We start from the raw sequence: 13,228 nt of genomic DNA, 5'->3' as shown, positions 1-13,228 counted from the left end.
TGGATTTAAATTCATTTAAGAGAAACAATTTGTTAAATCTTCATTGTGAAATATAAAGAAAAAGACAAGAGACAACCAATAAAAACAAACTAGAGGTTCTGACTAAATGTTAATTGCTGCAGTCGATTTAAAATGTTTATTTAATTTTAATGAATTATGTGATAAGGTTCAGTTCAGACAGTCAAGTCACATTTATTTATATAGCGCTTTTCACAATACAGATTGCATCAAAGCAGCTTCACAGTGATAACATGAAAGTAGTACAACACAGTTCAATAATATTGTTGAATATTAAATATCCCCAACTAAGCAAGCCAAAAGCAAGGCGACAGTGGCAAGGAACCAAAACTCCATCAGATTGGATGGAGAAAAAAACCTTGGGAGAACCCAGGCTAGTCAGGGGCCAGTTCTCCTCTGGCTAACAATCATAGGGTTTCAAAGAAGCTTTACAGTAAGTGCATATCAGAAAGTACCTGGAAAAAATACATTTAGTTAATCATGTAATATTAAGGGGATAACATATCGCCGGCGTTGAGTCGTCTCTTCGCAGGCGTTGAGTCGTCTCTTCACAGGCGTCGGTCTTCTCATCACAGGCGTTGGGGCATCCGAAATCCCCGTGAGAGGCAGGATACAAAACTGGAGCCTACGAACGCCATTTTTCTCGGGACAAGCGTCCCGAGATAACAGCAGAAAGGCAGATGGGAAATAATTAGCATAGCTGATGTTCATAATGATTTCCATTACACGGGAGTAGGTGTTAGAAAACCATAATCTCACAACTCTCCGCAACCCAAACTCTCCGCAACCCAACCGCAACCATACGGACCGACCCGTTTGTCTATAAGGCTGTCGAGCCCCACTGGTGCGTTAAGCAGTTTCAGTGGCAAACGGTTCCGTATGGCATAGCAGAGGACTAAAAGGTAAGCATTATGTGAATGCTTGATTAAAGAGACACGTCTTTAGTCTAGTTTTAAAGTGTGTCAGCGAGTCAGAGCATCGGACCGTATCGGGAAGGCTATTCCAGAGTTTTGGAGCTAAATGCGAGAATGCCCTCCCTCCTTTCGTGGACTTCGATATCCTAGGAATGACCAGAAGCCTTGAATTTAGTGATCTTAGAGAACGCGGTGGATTGTAGGGCGAAAGAAGGTCCGTTAAGTACATAGGAGCTAAACCATTAAGGGCTTTATAGGTCAGTAGTAGTACTTTGTAATTGATACGGAACTTAATAGGTAACCAGTGCAGAGATGATAGAATCGGTGTTATATGATCATATTTTCTTGATCTAGTAAGAACTCTAGCGGCTGCATTTTGCACTAACTGTAGCTTGTTTATTGAGGATGCAGGACAACCAGCTAATAAAGCATTACAGTAATCTAGTCTCGAGGTCATGAATGCATGAACTAACTTTTCTGCATCAGAAACAGATAGCATGTTACGTAATTTAGCAATGTTTCTAAGGTGGAAAAAGGCTGTTCTTGTAACAGATGAAATATGATTTTCGAAAGACAAGTTGCGGTCTAGTATAACACCCAGGTCTTTTACTGTAGTGGAAAAAGTAACAGGACATCCTTCTATATTAAAGTCGTATTGTAAGAGGTTTTGTGTGTAGTTTTTTGGACCAATAAGTAATACCTCCGTTTTATCTGAATTTAATAGCAGGAAATTACGCGTCATCCAGCATTTTATATCTTTGAGACATTCTGTCAATTTAGATGAGGTAATGTTTTCATCTGGTCGTGATGAAATATATAATTGAGTGTCATCAGCATAGCAGTGGAAATTAATTCCATGTTTTCTTATAATATTACCAAGTGGCAGCATATATATTGAGAATAGCAGAGGGCCTAGCACCGATCCTTGCGGTACTCCGTAGTCTACTGACGTTAACTTTGATTTTCCCCCGTGTAAAGAGACAAAATGATAACGGTCAGATAAGTACGATCTAAACCAGCTTAATGCCTGTCCCTGAACACCAGTGTAGTTTTGTAGTCGATCCAAGAGTATTTTATGATCTATAGTGTCGAACGCGGCGCTAAGATCAAGTAGGACTAGTATTGAGATACAGCCTTGATCCGAAGCTAAGAGTAGATCATTTGTAATTTTAACTAGCGCAGTTTCTGTACTATGATGCGGTCTGAATCCTGACTGGAATTTTTCATAGATATCATTTTCTTGCAAAAAAGAGCACAGTTGAGCGGATACAACTTTTTCTAGTATTTTGGACATAAATGGAAGATTTGAAATGGGTCTGTAATTTGCTAGGTTATTTGGATCTAGTTGCGGTTTCTTAATGAGAGGTTTTATTACTGCCAACTTGAATATTCTTGGAACATGACCTAAGAATAAAGACGAGTTAATAATATTGAGAAGAGGCTCTTCCACTACAGGTAACACTTCTTTCAGTAGTTTAGTGGGTATTGGATCTAATGAGCATGTTGTTGGTTTAGATGCAATAATAAGTTTATTTAGCTCTTCCTGTCCTATCGTTGCAAAGCGGTGTAGTTGTTCTAGAGGGGCCATAATTGAGGTTGAAGCATAAGAGACCATAGAGGATTGTACATTTATAATTGTGTTTCGAATGCTTTCTATTTTCTCATTGAAATAATTCATAAAATCATTACTACTAAACTGTAGCGGTATATTTTGCTCTGGTGATGTCTGTTTATTTGTTAGTCTAGCCACGGTGTTAAATAAGAACCTTGGATTATTTTGGTTATTTTCTATTAGTTTGCGGAGGTGCTCAGCCCTGGCTGTTTTTAGAGCCTTTTTATAACGTGACATACTGTCTTTCCACGCGATTCTAAAGACCTCTAAATTAGTTTGTTTCCATTTACGCTCTAGGTTACGAGTTTCTCTCTTGATATCATGCGTAACACTGTTGTACCAGGGTGGTTTAGTTTTCTCTTTAACCTTTTTTAATCTAATTGGTGCAACAATATCTAATGTACTAGTGAAAATGGTGCTCAAACTGCTAGTCATTTCCTCTAGTTCATCTGTTTGTTTGGGTTCACTGAGCAGCTGAGATAGATCAGGTAAGCTATTTGAGAATCTATCTATAGTGGTTGGAAGGATTGTTCTGCCTGGTCTATAACGTGGCGCAACATGACATATTTCAGCAGTACGTATTATGCACGTTACCATGTAATGATCAGTGACATCATCACTTTGCGGTATAATATCTATATCAGTTGGATTGGTTCCATATGATATAATTAAATCTAGTGTATGATTTAGACGATGAGTGGGACCACGGACGTTTTGCTTGACCCCAAAGGAGTTTAATAAATCTGTAAACGCAGCCCCTAACGCATCATTTTTATTGTCTACGTGTATGTTAAAATCTCCAACAATTATTGCTTTATCGACATTGACCAATAGATCCGAGAGAAAGTCTGCAAACTCTTTTAGAAATTCAGCATATGGCCCTGGAGGTCTATATACAGTAGCCAAGGCTAGAGATAATATGGATTTCTTTCTTACATCTAAGAGCGTAACATTTAGCATAAGTACTTCAAACGAATTAAATCTGTGACCTGTTTTCTGAGAAACATTAAGAATATCTTTATAGATTGTTGCAACACCGCCGCCACGACCAGTCAGACGGGGCTCATGCTTATAACAGTATCTTGGCGGAGTAGACTCATTTAGACCGAAATACTCATTTGGTTTAAGCCAGGTTTCAGTAAGGCAAAGTATATCGAAATTATTATCTGTGACCATTTCATTTACAATAACCGCTTTAGGTGTGAGCGATCTAATGTTTAGAAGACCTAGCTTTAGAAATTCTTTTTGTTCACTGATATTTAGATTTTCTGGTTTAATTACAATAAGATTTTTGCTAGATCCTGCACTAGATTTATTGTTTGGCTTCACTAAACGAGGAATAGACACAGTTTCTATATAATGTTCTTCACTACGTATATCAATTAAGTTTGGACAGCAAAGACTGTGATTTGGATTTTGACTTATTAGTCATCTGGTGCGTAACGTCTTGGAGATATTATCCGACAGAACAGCCGCTCCGGCTCTGCTGGGGTGCAGGCCATCAGCACGGTACAGCCTGGGTCGCTCCCAAAACAGATTCCAATTATTTACAAAGAGCAGTTTCTGTTCATTACACAGTGACATTAACCATTCATTTAGTGCAAATAGTCTACTGAACCTTTCCTGTCCTTGTCGGTACGTGGGAAGCGGTCCAGACACGATGATCGTTGCCTCAGGCGCTGTGTTGCGTACCGCCTCGATCAGGCTCATGTAGTCCTTCTTCAGAACCTCCGTCTGCCGCAGCCTGACGTCGCTCCCTCCCGCATGCAGCACCACAGCTCCGACGCGCTCGTCCCCGGTCAGGATTTCGGGAACCTGTGCAGCGATATCAAGAACACGAGCACCAGGAAAGCAGTGAGAGCGCACCTTACCCTTACCTGAGGTAGCGCGGACATGGCGGACCATGGACGTGCCGATGATCACGGCGTCGTCGCGTTTCGACTCGCGAAGAGACAGGAAGGAAGAAGACAGGGATCGGCTTGAGCTGGGACGTTCACTTTTATTCACGTCTTCAGAAATAAACAAAAAGGTGCGCACAGAGGCACAGCCAAAACACATTAACTCAGAATTCGTTGCAATCTCTTTCCACAGCAGCACACGCGAGGTCCCAGCTTGTTTCTCTCTCTCCTCTCGCTCTCACACGCCGGCTTATATCCGGTCTCTCCACACCAATTACTGAAATCAGACACAGGTGTTCATCATCTGCACTTGACCTACTTACGCTCCGCTCTGCTCCGTCCTCTCTCTCCCGCTTCAGACTCCGCAAAACCACGCCCCCCTCTATGGAAGTAAAATAATGTCAAATGTTTTTGAAACAAGAAGCATGTTGAATTGCACCAATTGAAAAAAAATATGCATTGCGTTAACCATGCTTGCATTTTTATGGGCTGAAATTCAACATGGTTGAATATTTAAGCTGTGAATATTTTAATTAAAAACATTTCAAACACATTTTCATTATTAAAAATTCAATAATCCATATTCACCTTTCATATTTCACTTCCAAAAGTTTCAAACTATTTAAAAATACAACCTATAATATTCAACAGGCAATTTTCGGTCCTTTTTATTTCGCCCTGAAAATTCGCTTCCACAAATTCAGTGGTTCAAATTCAACAGAAAATACTACGTTGACATCCAGGAACTGCAGGAAAAGCAGTAGATTGCCGAGCATATTCTCCATCTGCTGTTAGTCGGCTTCACCAGCAGGGGGTGCAAGCGCGTGTTGACAAGCACCAAAGCAACAGCTAGAGACGAGAGGCCTTCACAAAACTTAAATTGCTGAAATGGACAGAGCGGTGAGTACGAGTTATCATTTATATGTGTGTGGAAAAGGTTGATTAAGACACAAAACACACGAGCGTTTACTCAAGTGTCTTATGAGACTTATTTTTACCCCCGTGCAAAGTAAGGTGATCCACTGTTAAACTAAATTCTCTCGCCGTTGGCATTGATATTACGTTTTAGTAAAACAACTGTAACGTTAATAGACTGAGACAGAGTAAATTGTTTGTTTTAGTCACTATGACGGAGTATTAAAATTGATGGCTGGGTTTTACATGATGGCAAAGGCAATTTTATTTAAATATAGCATCATTAAATACAACCCAATTACAATTATAAATTAAATTCAGCAATTATAAATTAAAAATCACATCTCTCATATCTGTTAATCTCTGTGTTATAACCATAGACTGTAAAAAATGGTTATAACGTGAATTGTCTCCGCCATTATCCAGGGCTGTGTATCTCAAAAGCATCGTGAACAGCAGGTGAACGTAGAACCATTGGCACCAATAGTCTTTACGATCAACTTAAGTTAGCTCCGCAATGCTTTTAAGATATGCAGCTCTGGATCTGCATTAATAATTTGATATCTGTGATGACGTGATATATTGTTAAGCTACTTCTATCTTCAATCCATGTCGTGTTTGTTTCACAAGGGAGACAATGAAGTGCTGAGATCAGCAAGGCACCTTTTGTCACTTTTGACTCAAGAAAGACCTGATGGACCTTCAATGAGTCAGAGTATGAATAGGTAGGCTATAGCAATACTTTTTTTCAAGAATTTCAACTGAATGTCATTGTCAATACAAACCCGATTCCAAAAAAGTTGGAACACTGTACAAATTGTGAATAAAAACAGAATGCAATGTGGAATTTCAAATTTCAATGTTTTATTCCGAATACAACATAGATGACATATTAAATATTTAAACTGAGAAAATGTATTATTTTAATGGAAAAATAAGTTGATTTTAAATTTCATGGCATCAACATATTTCAAAAAAGTTGGGACAAGGCCATGTTTACCACTGTGTGGCATCCCCTCTTCTTTTTATAACAGTCTGCAAACGTCTGGGGACTGAGGAGACAAGTTGCTCAAGTTTAGGAATAGGAATGCTGTCCCATTTTTGTCTAATACAGGCTTCTAGCTGCTCAAATGTCTTAGGTCTTCTTTGTCGCATCTTCCTCTTTATGATCTGCCAAATGTTTTCTATGGGTGAAAGATCTGGACTGCAGGCTGGCCATTTCAGTACCTGGATCCTTCTACGTAGCCATGATATTGGAATTGATGCTGTATGTGGTATGCCATTGTCATGTTGGAAAATGCAAGGTCTTCCCTGAAAGAGACGACGACTGGATGGGAGCATGTTGTTCTAGAACTTGGATACCTTTCAGCATTGATGGTGCCTTTCCAGATGTGTGCCTTTCCATGCCATACGCACTCATGCAACCCCATACCATCAGAGATGCAGGCTTCTGAACTGAGCGCTGATAACAACTTGGGTTGTCCTTGTCCTCTTTAGTCCGGATGACATGGCGTCCCAGTTTTCCAAAAAGAACTTCAAATTTTGATTCGTCTGACCACAGAACAGTTTTCCACTTTGCCACAGTCCATTTTAAATGAGCCTTGGCCCAAAGAAAACACCTGCGCTTCTGGGTCCTGTTTAGATATGGCTTCTTTTTTGATCTATAGAGTTTTAGCCGGCAACGGCGAATGTCACGGTGGATTGTGTTCACCAACAATGTTTTCTGGAAGTATTCCTGAGCCCATGTTGTGATTTCCATTACAGTAGCATTCCTGTATGTGATGCAGTGCCGTCTAAGGGCCCGAAGATCACGAGCATCCAGTATGGTTTTCCGGCCTTGACCCTTACGCACAGAGATTGTTCCAGATTCTCCTAATCTTTGGATGATATTATGCACTGTAGATGATGATAACTTCAAACTCTTTGCAATTTTTCTCTGAGAAACTCCTTTCTGATATTGCTCCACTATTTCTCGCCGCAGCATTGGGGGAATTGGTGATCATCTTAACTTTTCCGGCCTCTTATTGCTACCTGTCCCAACTTTTTTGGAATGTATAGCTCTCATGAAATCCAAAATGAGCCAATATTTGGCATGACATTTCAAAATGTCTCACTTTCAACATTTGATATGTTATCTATATTCTATTGTGAATAAAATATAAGTTTATGGGATTTGTAAATTATTCCATTCCTTTTTTATTCACAATTTGTACAGCGTCCCAACTTGTTTGGAATCGGGTTTGTACATTATGAAACTTTATTAAACCATTTTTTGGTTTGTCAGATCAACTCATGTTAGAGTCCAACCTCAGGAGCCATCATCTTCTGTTCAAACAGAAATGACCAGGTCAGTAGAAACAAAAATTGCATTCCTGGTTATGAATTGTAGGTCTGTTCATCTACAATGTTCTGACCTACATTTTACAATGTTTACAACAGGTCCTTTCCTGGATTATTCTCAAATCGCAGAGGAAAACGACGCTTCACTGGAACATGTCCTGTGCCCATTAAACCAAAACCATTTCAGGTCATGTTCCACCTGCTGCCGGCTCAATGTGAGCGGACCCCTAGTGGCCCAGATCAACTGCTCCATACACAGGCAGGACGAGGACGCAGAACTGCCATTCTTGATGAAAACATGACTCATCAGGAGGTCAAGTATATGATGTAATGTGCCATTACACTTAATGTCAAAAAGAACCTGTTCATATTATTATCTTTGTGAATGGTCATAAAGAGCAGCGATAGCAGCTAGATTAACTAATCCTGTTTTCTTTAACAGTTATGCGATAAACTTACCGAATTATATCGCAAACTTGGTGGGGTAACTGGTGGTTGGCTCCTGTATAAAGCATCAGGTAATATTTACTGCTTAGTGTAACTGGTTGTTTAAGTATTAAACATATTGTTATTGATGACACTCACAAATCTGCTTTAGTTTATAATTAGGGAACAAAAAAATAAATAAATATATATATATACTGTTTGGTACAGATTTGGTTCAGCATAGGGGAGTAAAACACAAAATTACAATTTTTTTCTTATTTTTTATTAAACAGTGTTTTTTATGAACAAATTGTCTCTTTCTTTAAATAAATTTAACTTTTTTAAGCTGCAGTCTGTAACTTTAGGTGCTCTTGCAGTTAATAAACAGAACTGCATGCGTCTTGCAGAAGAACATTGTAGCGGGAGCTACTTCTCTGTTTATGTCTATGGCGAGTCACTCAGGTACTTGCCTGAGGTAAACGTAATGATTCATGAGATTTTTTTTTTCAATCTGTTTTAATGATGCCTTTCTGCATTTAAAACACTGACAGGTTAAAAAAATGTATTCTATGCATAGATCGTCTGTTCTAATTCTAGTTAGTAAACAGTATTGCATTACCACACACCCCCTTCAGGATTGTAGTGTGAATTATATTGTGACAGATTTAAGGAGTCTGTCAAAAACTTGTTTAAAAAAAAAAATAATTATTGTCATTTTTAGAATAATAAGCAACAAACTGAAACAACTAAATAGTCTTTATTCACATGCATAATAACAAAAAATACTTTTTGGTTGTTTCCAAAGACTTGCCTTTGTTGAAACTTGTGTGTGATCTATCTTTGAATCTTCTAAATCCCAAATTTGTTAAATAGGATTCAAATTTGGACTTTGACTTAGCCAACTGTGACTAAAGAGCTTACAGATACTGGTGAATTAACCCTTAGAGAAACATACAAATTATTTTGGTAATCACTAGTACTGTTAGTTTAGGGCAGCCGTGGCACAAACCTTACATTGGATGGTGGCGTAATAAATATGTTGAGCTATAGTATTAGTAATATATACTCAAATTTACATCTTATTGTTTACATATAATAAACACAATTTTGTTGTTTATACTTTCAGGGGGTTGGGGAAGTCGGAAGCTCACCCTAGTGGCACCTGCAGACTGTGGGTACACAGGCAGGCTTATTAAAGCGACAAAAATAGGGGAGAATTCTATTCTGTACATTGCTCCACTTCAAGATGAACTGGACACTGCTCCCTTGCCACCTTCATCAGACGCATTTCGCAATATGCCTAAGGCATTATGCAAAAAGTGCAACACATCGTTCCCCCTTCAGCTCCTTACAAATCACATCAAGACGTGTTCTGATGTTGTTTTGGTCGAAGATGAAAACGAAAGTCAGGATGTGGAAAGTGTGAAAAAGAACAATGAACAGGTAATTTCTCTCTGTACAATGCATGTCTTGCTAAATATATTTGGACCCAATGCGATCAAAAAAGGTCAATCGTAAACTGAAGTGGAAAAAAGTGCATTTTGTTTTTTTATTGGTATGAATTTTTTTGTGCTTTTGGTCTATATTGTAGGGTTGCTGTCCTATTTGTCAAGAGGAAATGCCTCTTGACATCTTGGAATTGCATGCCAGTGAATGTGGTGAAAGGTGTGCAAGTTGTAAAATATTAGTTTTGTGATAAACATAATATGATTTATAAAAGTACACTTTACCTCACACTAGAAACAGAATTTTAATAGTTTTTCCCCTTTCCTATATTGTAGACCAATGGATGATGAAACAAACACAGCGGAGTTGTCATGTATGGATAACGAAGTGAATGACACTGCTGAGTTTTCATGCATGGATAATGGTAATTAAACTGTTTCTCCTTTGGCTTTTTTTGCAGTGCTAAACAGAATAACATGAATGTTTGCTTAAATCATTCTATTGCTGACATTCTAAAGAAGTCTTCATTTTTTAGTCCATCTTGAATTTTTGGCAAACAAGTAAAGATGAAAAAATATTACACTTATGTTGATGTGCAACAGAGCTGTTTTGATTAATTATTATTATTTATTATATATTTTTTTTTACCAGATTGGAAGACCCATCTGGATCCAAAAATGGCTGCAACCTTGTACAAAAAGGAAATTCTCCAACTGCACGAGACAGGGAAACCTCTTTTTATGTTTATGTTCTTGAGATCATGTACTGAACAGGAGAGGCAACTGATCAACTTCTACAAGCAAAGAAATGTAGAGTGGGCATGTCCTGTAAAATGTCAACTTCAAGGTACAGCTGTAGAAGATGAACTATTTATGCAATAAATTATGCATCTCATATAGTGTATTCATTGTTGGCAGCTTTAATTACTGTATGTTCATTTTTTTAGGAGATGCTGCAGTTGGCGATGGAGTCACCAGGCACTTGTTTTCAACAGTTCTTGAAAAACTGAAGTATGGTTTCAGTTTGAACTTGGGTATGCAGTTTATTAGTTGCTCTGCAAAATGTACATTTTTAATAATTGTTTTGATGGGATTTACTTAATGCTGATATGTAATTAAATCAACAGGAAACACAGGAGTTACTTGCCTCTTTGAGGGAGAGCCAGACCACTTGGTTCCCTCATCATCACAATTCCTTATTGAAAGCGATCTCTTCCTAGTAGCAGGGAGAATGCTAGGCCATTCCTTTCTGCACGGTGGCCCGTGTCTTGCAGGGCTCAGCAGAGCCTTTGTTCATGTGCTCCTGCAAGGTTCTCAAGATACAACCACTTTGCAATTGGAGGACTGCCCAGATGTTGACATTAGAGGTCTTCACGGGTCCACTTGGATCCGAAAACCCGAGGTCCGACCCGAGACCCGAGCGGGTTTGGGTCCAAAACTCCGACGAGTGTCTCGGACACGGGTCGGGTTCGGTATTAGTGGCCTCGGGTCTCGGGTAATTTAAAATAAATATGCCTTTTCCAAATGGACCCGAGAAGACCCGAATTCTTTTAAACTATGTTGGGCATTTAAGAAAATTGCTGTATTTAAAACAACTCTATGACACCGTTCTCTCACTTTTTCTAAGTGAGAGAGTGAATCCGTGCTTCTACATGCACATGGGCTATAAGCATAAGCACGGTTGCCTCCGCATTTATTTACTCAGTCGCTCGCTCCACATAAACCAACCCCTCCCTTTGCCAAGAAGAACTAGTGCGCCATCATGTGGATGGATGTTTGACTAAATGCAAGTATTTGAATTGTCGTTTAGCCAGGCCTGTCAATCAATTTTAAAAATACGCGACACTGTCAGAAAAGCATGGAGGCGATAACAGAAATTGCGAAAAATGTCAGGGAAAACGAATGGTGGTTCTAATCATCGTATGGTCCGGTAAATAACATTATGCCAAATTTTATTGGACGTAATGGGTTACAGTGATGTGTGATTGACATTTTAGCACTTCAGCGCGCTTACACTTGCTCATTGTTCAGTAAGCTGCCATCGGGCAGGAGGCTCAGAAGCATCCAGACCAAGACCAACAGGTTCAGGGACAGCTTCTTTCCCATAGCCGTTAGACTAAATAACTCGTAATGCACTTCCTTCATTCTGCACTAAACATAGACTGTCTTTTATCACTGTCTTTTTATTTTACATTTGCTACTTAGCTAACTTGACTTTAGCATATTATTATTTACATATTATTTAGTTGCACAGTATTTATTTTACTGTTAGTATATTTATTTACCCATGTGGATGTGATAGGAGGTTTTTATCGGCAACGTTGGGGGGTGGGATCTAAGCATTTCATTACATAACTTGTTATTGTAATGACAAATAAACTACCTTGAACCTTGAACCTTGAACCTATGTTAAGTGCATTTTTGAGAAACGCAGGGCTGCAGGCTGTGCACAATGTAAATGCCGTTTACGTTCGGGTCCAGTCGGGTTCTAAAGGAAATGCCATCAGGTCGGGTCGGACTCGGGTCTAATTTTATCGGGTCTGTATCGGGTCGGGTTTTTCTTTAAAAAAAATAATTTATGCACGTCGGGTTCGGGTAAGTAGTGATTCGGGTCGATTCGGGTCGGGTACAGTTTTTAGGACCCGAGAAGACCTCTAGTTGACATACGAGAGACCATCAACTTGGTAAGTGTGTGTATTTATTTATATATATATATATATATATACACACACACACGCACACACACAAAAAAAGTGCAAGTGTGTGTATATATATATATAAAATATGCTTCATTTTATTTTTTTTAGCTCAGTGGGCCATTGAATGAGGACCAGTATAGTAAAGTCTTGGAACTTTGTTTGTCCTGGGATCTTCCTGGTCCAACAGAAGAAAATACAAGGTGGCTTTATGAACGTCTGCTGTCACATGCGGTAATTACAATTTGTAGTTATTGTTTTTGAGAATGGAAAGTGCCCTTATTTCTATACATATCAATTATATTATGAAACTAATTACCTGAATACTTATTATTGATGCATTTTTTATCATGTGTTTCTAATGACATTCTAATGGTTACACAAGTATAAGAATAGTTTTTTACTCATTTACTGTTTAGATTGCATTCATGATCTTTCACACAGAGCTACTAACGAATGTTATGTGATATCCTGATTCTTTTTAATTTATGGCTGTTTCATTTTACTGTAAACTTCTTTGAGGCGGTAGATCATAACTTTGCCCTTCTGTGATTTTATTAGATTTTCAGTCGCCAGTTGTTATTTTATGTTCTTTGTATAAGGATGTAAAATTATAAGAATTTATTTTAAGAATAACAGCAGGACACCAATAACATACTCTGGTGTGGATTTAAAAAAAAAAAAATTTAAATGAAAGACCTTTAGGTACTTTAAAATTTGGATATAACACATTTTTTCCATTTATTTGTATTTTGTAGGTTCTTGGGAGAAGAACACGCCAAGTCAAACAAATCAGGCGAGGACTGAAAGACACTTTTGTTTGGGCTCTTCTAACTGAGAGGAAGGATGTGGTATTCTTCCCCAAAGAATCAGAGGACTCATGCACTCCAGAGGTAAGGCTTCCTTCTCGTTAAGAGGACTACAAATGGACTTTTCACTTAAGCAATGTCAGTAGCTATTTTCT

At 38.5% G+C, this 13,228-nt stretch overlaps 1 protein-coding gene across 1 annotated transcript in view; it reads left to right on the top strand.

Annotated features, from left to right (window-relative positions):
- Window positions 1-5,262: 5,262 nt before the first annotated feature.
- Window positions 5,263-13,228, top strand: part of LOC130071097 (uncharacterized) — a 38,961-nt gene continuing 30,995 nt past the window's right edge. Inside the window, exons 1-13 of the mRNA XM_056235712.1 lie at window positions 5,263-5,342; window positions 5,988-6,082; window positions 7,642-7,704; window positions 7,797-8,010; window positions 8,140-8,215; window positions 9,250-9,566; window positions 9,715-9,788; window positions 9,905-9,993; window positions 10,221-10,415; window positions 10,516-10,602; window positions 10,696-11,063; window positions 12,376-12,498; window positions 13,023-13,157. Coding sequence (XP_056091687.1) covers window positions 5,331-5,342; window positions 5,988-6,082; window positions 7,642-7,704; window positions 7,797-8,010; window positions 8,140-8,215; window positions 9,250-9,566; window positions 9,715-9,788; window positions 9,905-9,993; window positions 10,221-10,415; window positions 10,516-10,602; window positions 10,696-11,063; window positions 12,376-12,498; window positions 13,023-13,157 — 1,848 coding nt within the window. The 5' untranslated portion in view covers window positions 5,263-5,330. The remainder of the gene's footprint in view (window positions 5,343-5,987; window positions 6,083-7,641; window positions 7,705-7,796; window positions 8,011-8,139; window positions 8,216-9,249; window positions 9,567-9,714; window positions 9,789-9,904; window positions 9,994-10,220; window positions 10,416-10,515; window positions 10,603-10,695; window positions 11,064-12,375; window positions 12,499-13,022; window positions 13,158-13,228) is intronic.

The sequence above is a fragment of the Rhinichthys klamathensis genome, unplaced genomic scaffold (genome assembly GCF_029890125.1).
Source record: "Rhinichthys klamathensis goyatoka isolate OS25496 unplaced genomic scaffold, OSU_Roscu_1.1 h1tg000429l_1, whole genome shotgun sequence".
Classification (NCBI taxonomy): domain Eukaryota; kingdom Metazoa; phylum Chordata; class Actinopteri; order Cypriniformes; family Leuciscidae; genus Rhinichthys; species Rhinichthys klamathensis.
Note: the sequence above shows the minus strand (reverse complement) of the source record. Positions and strands in the feature narration are given on the sequence as shown.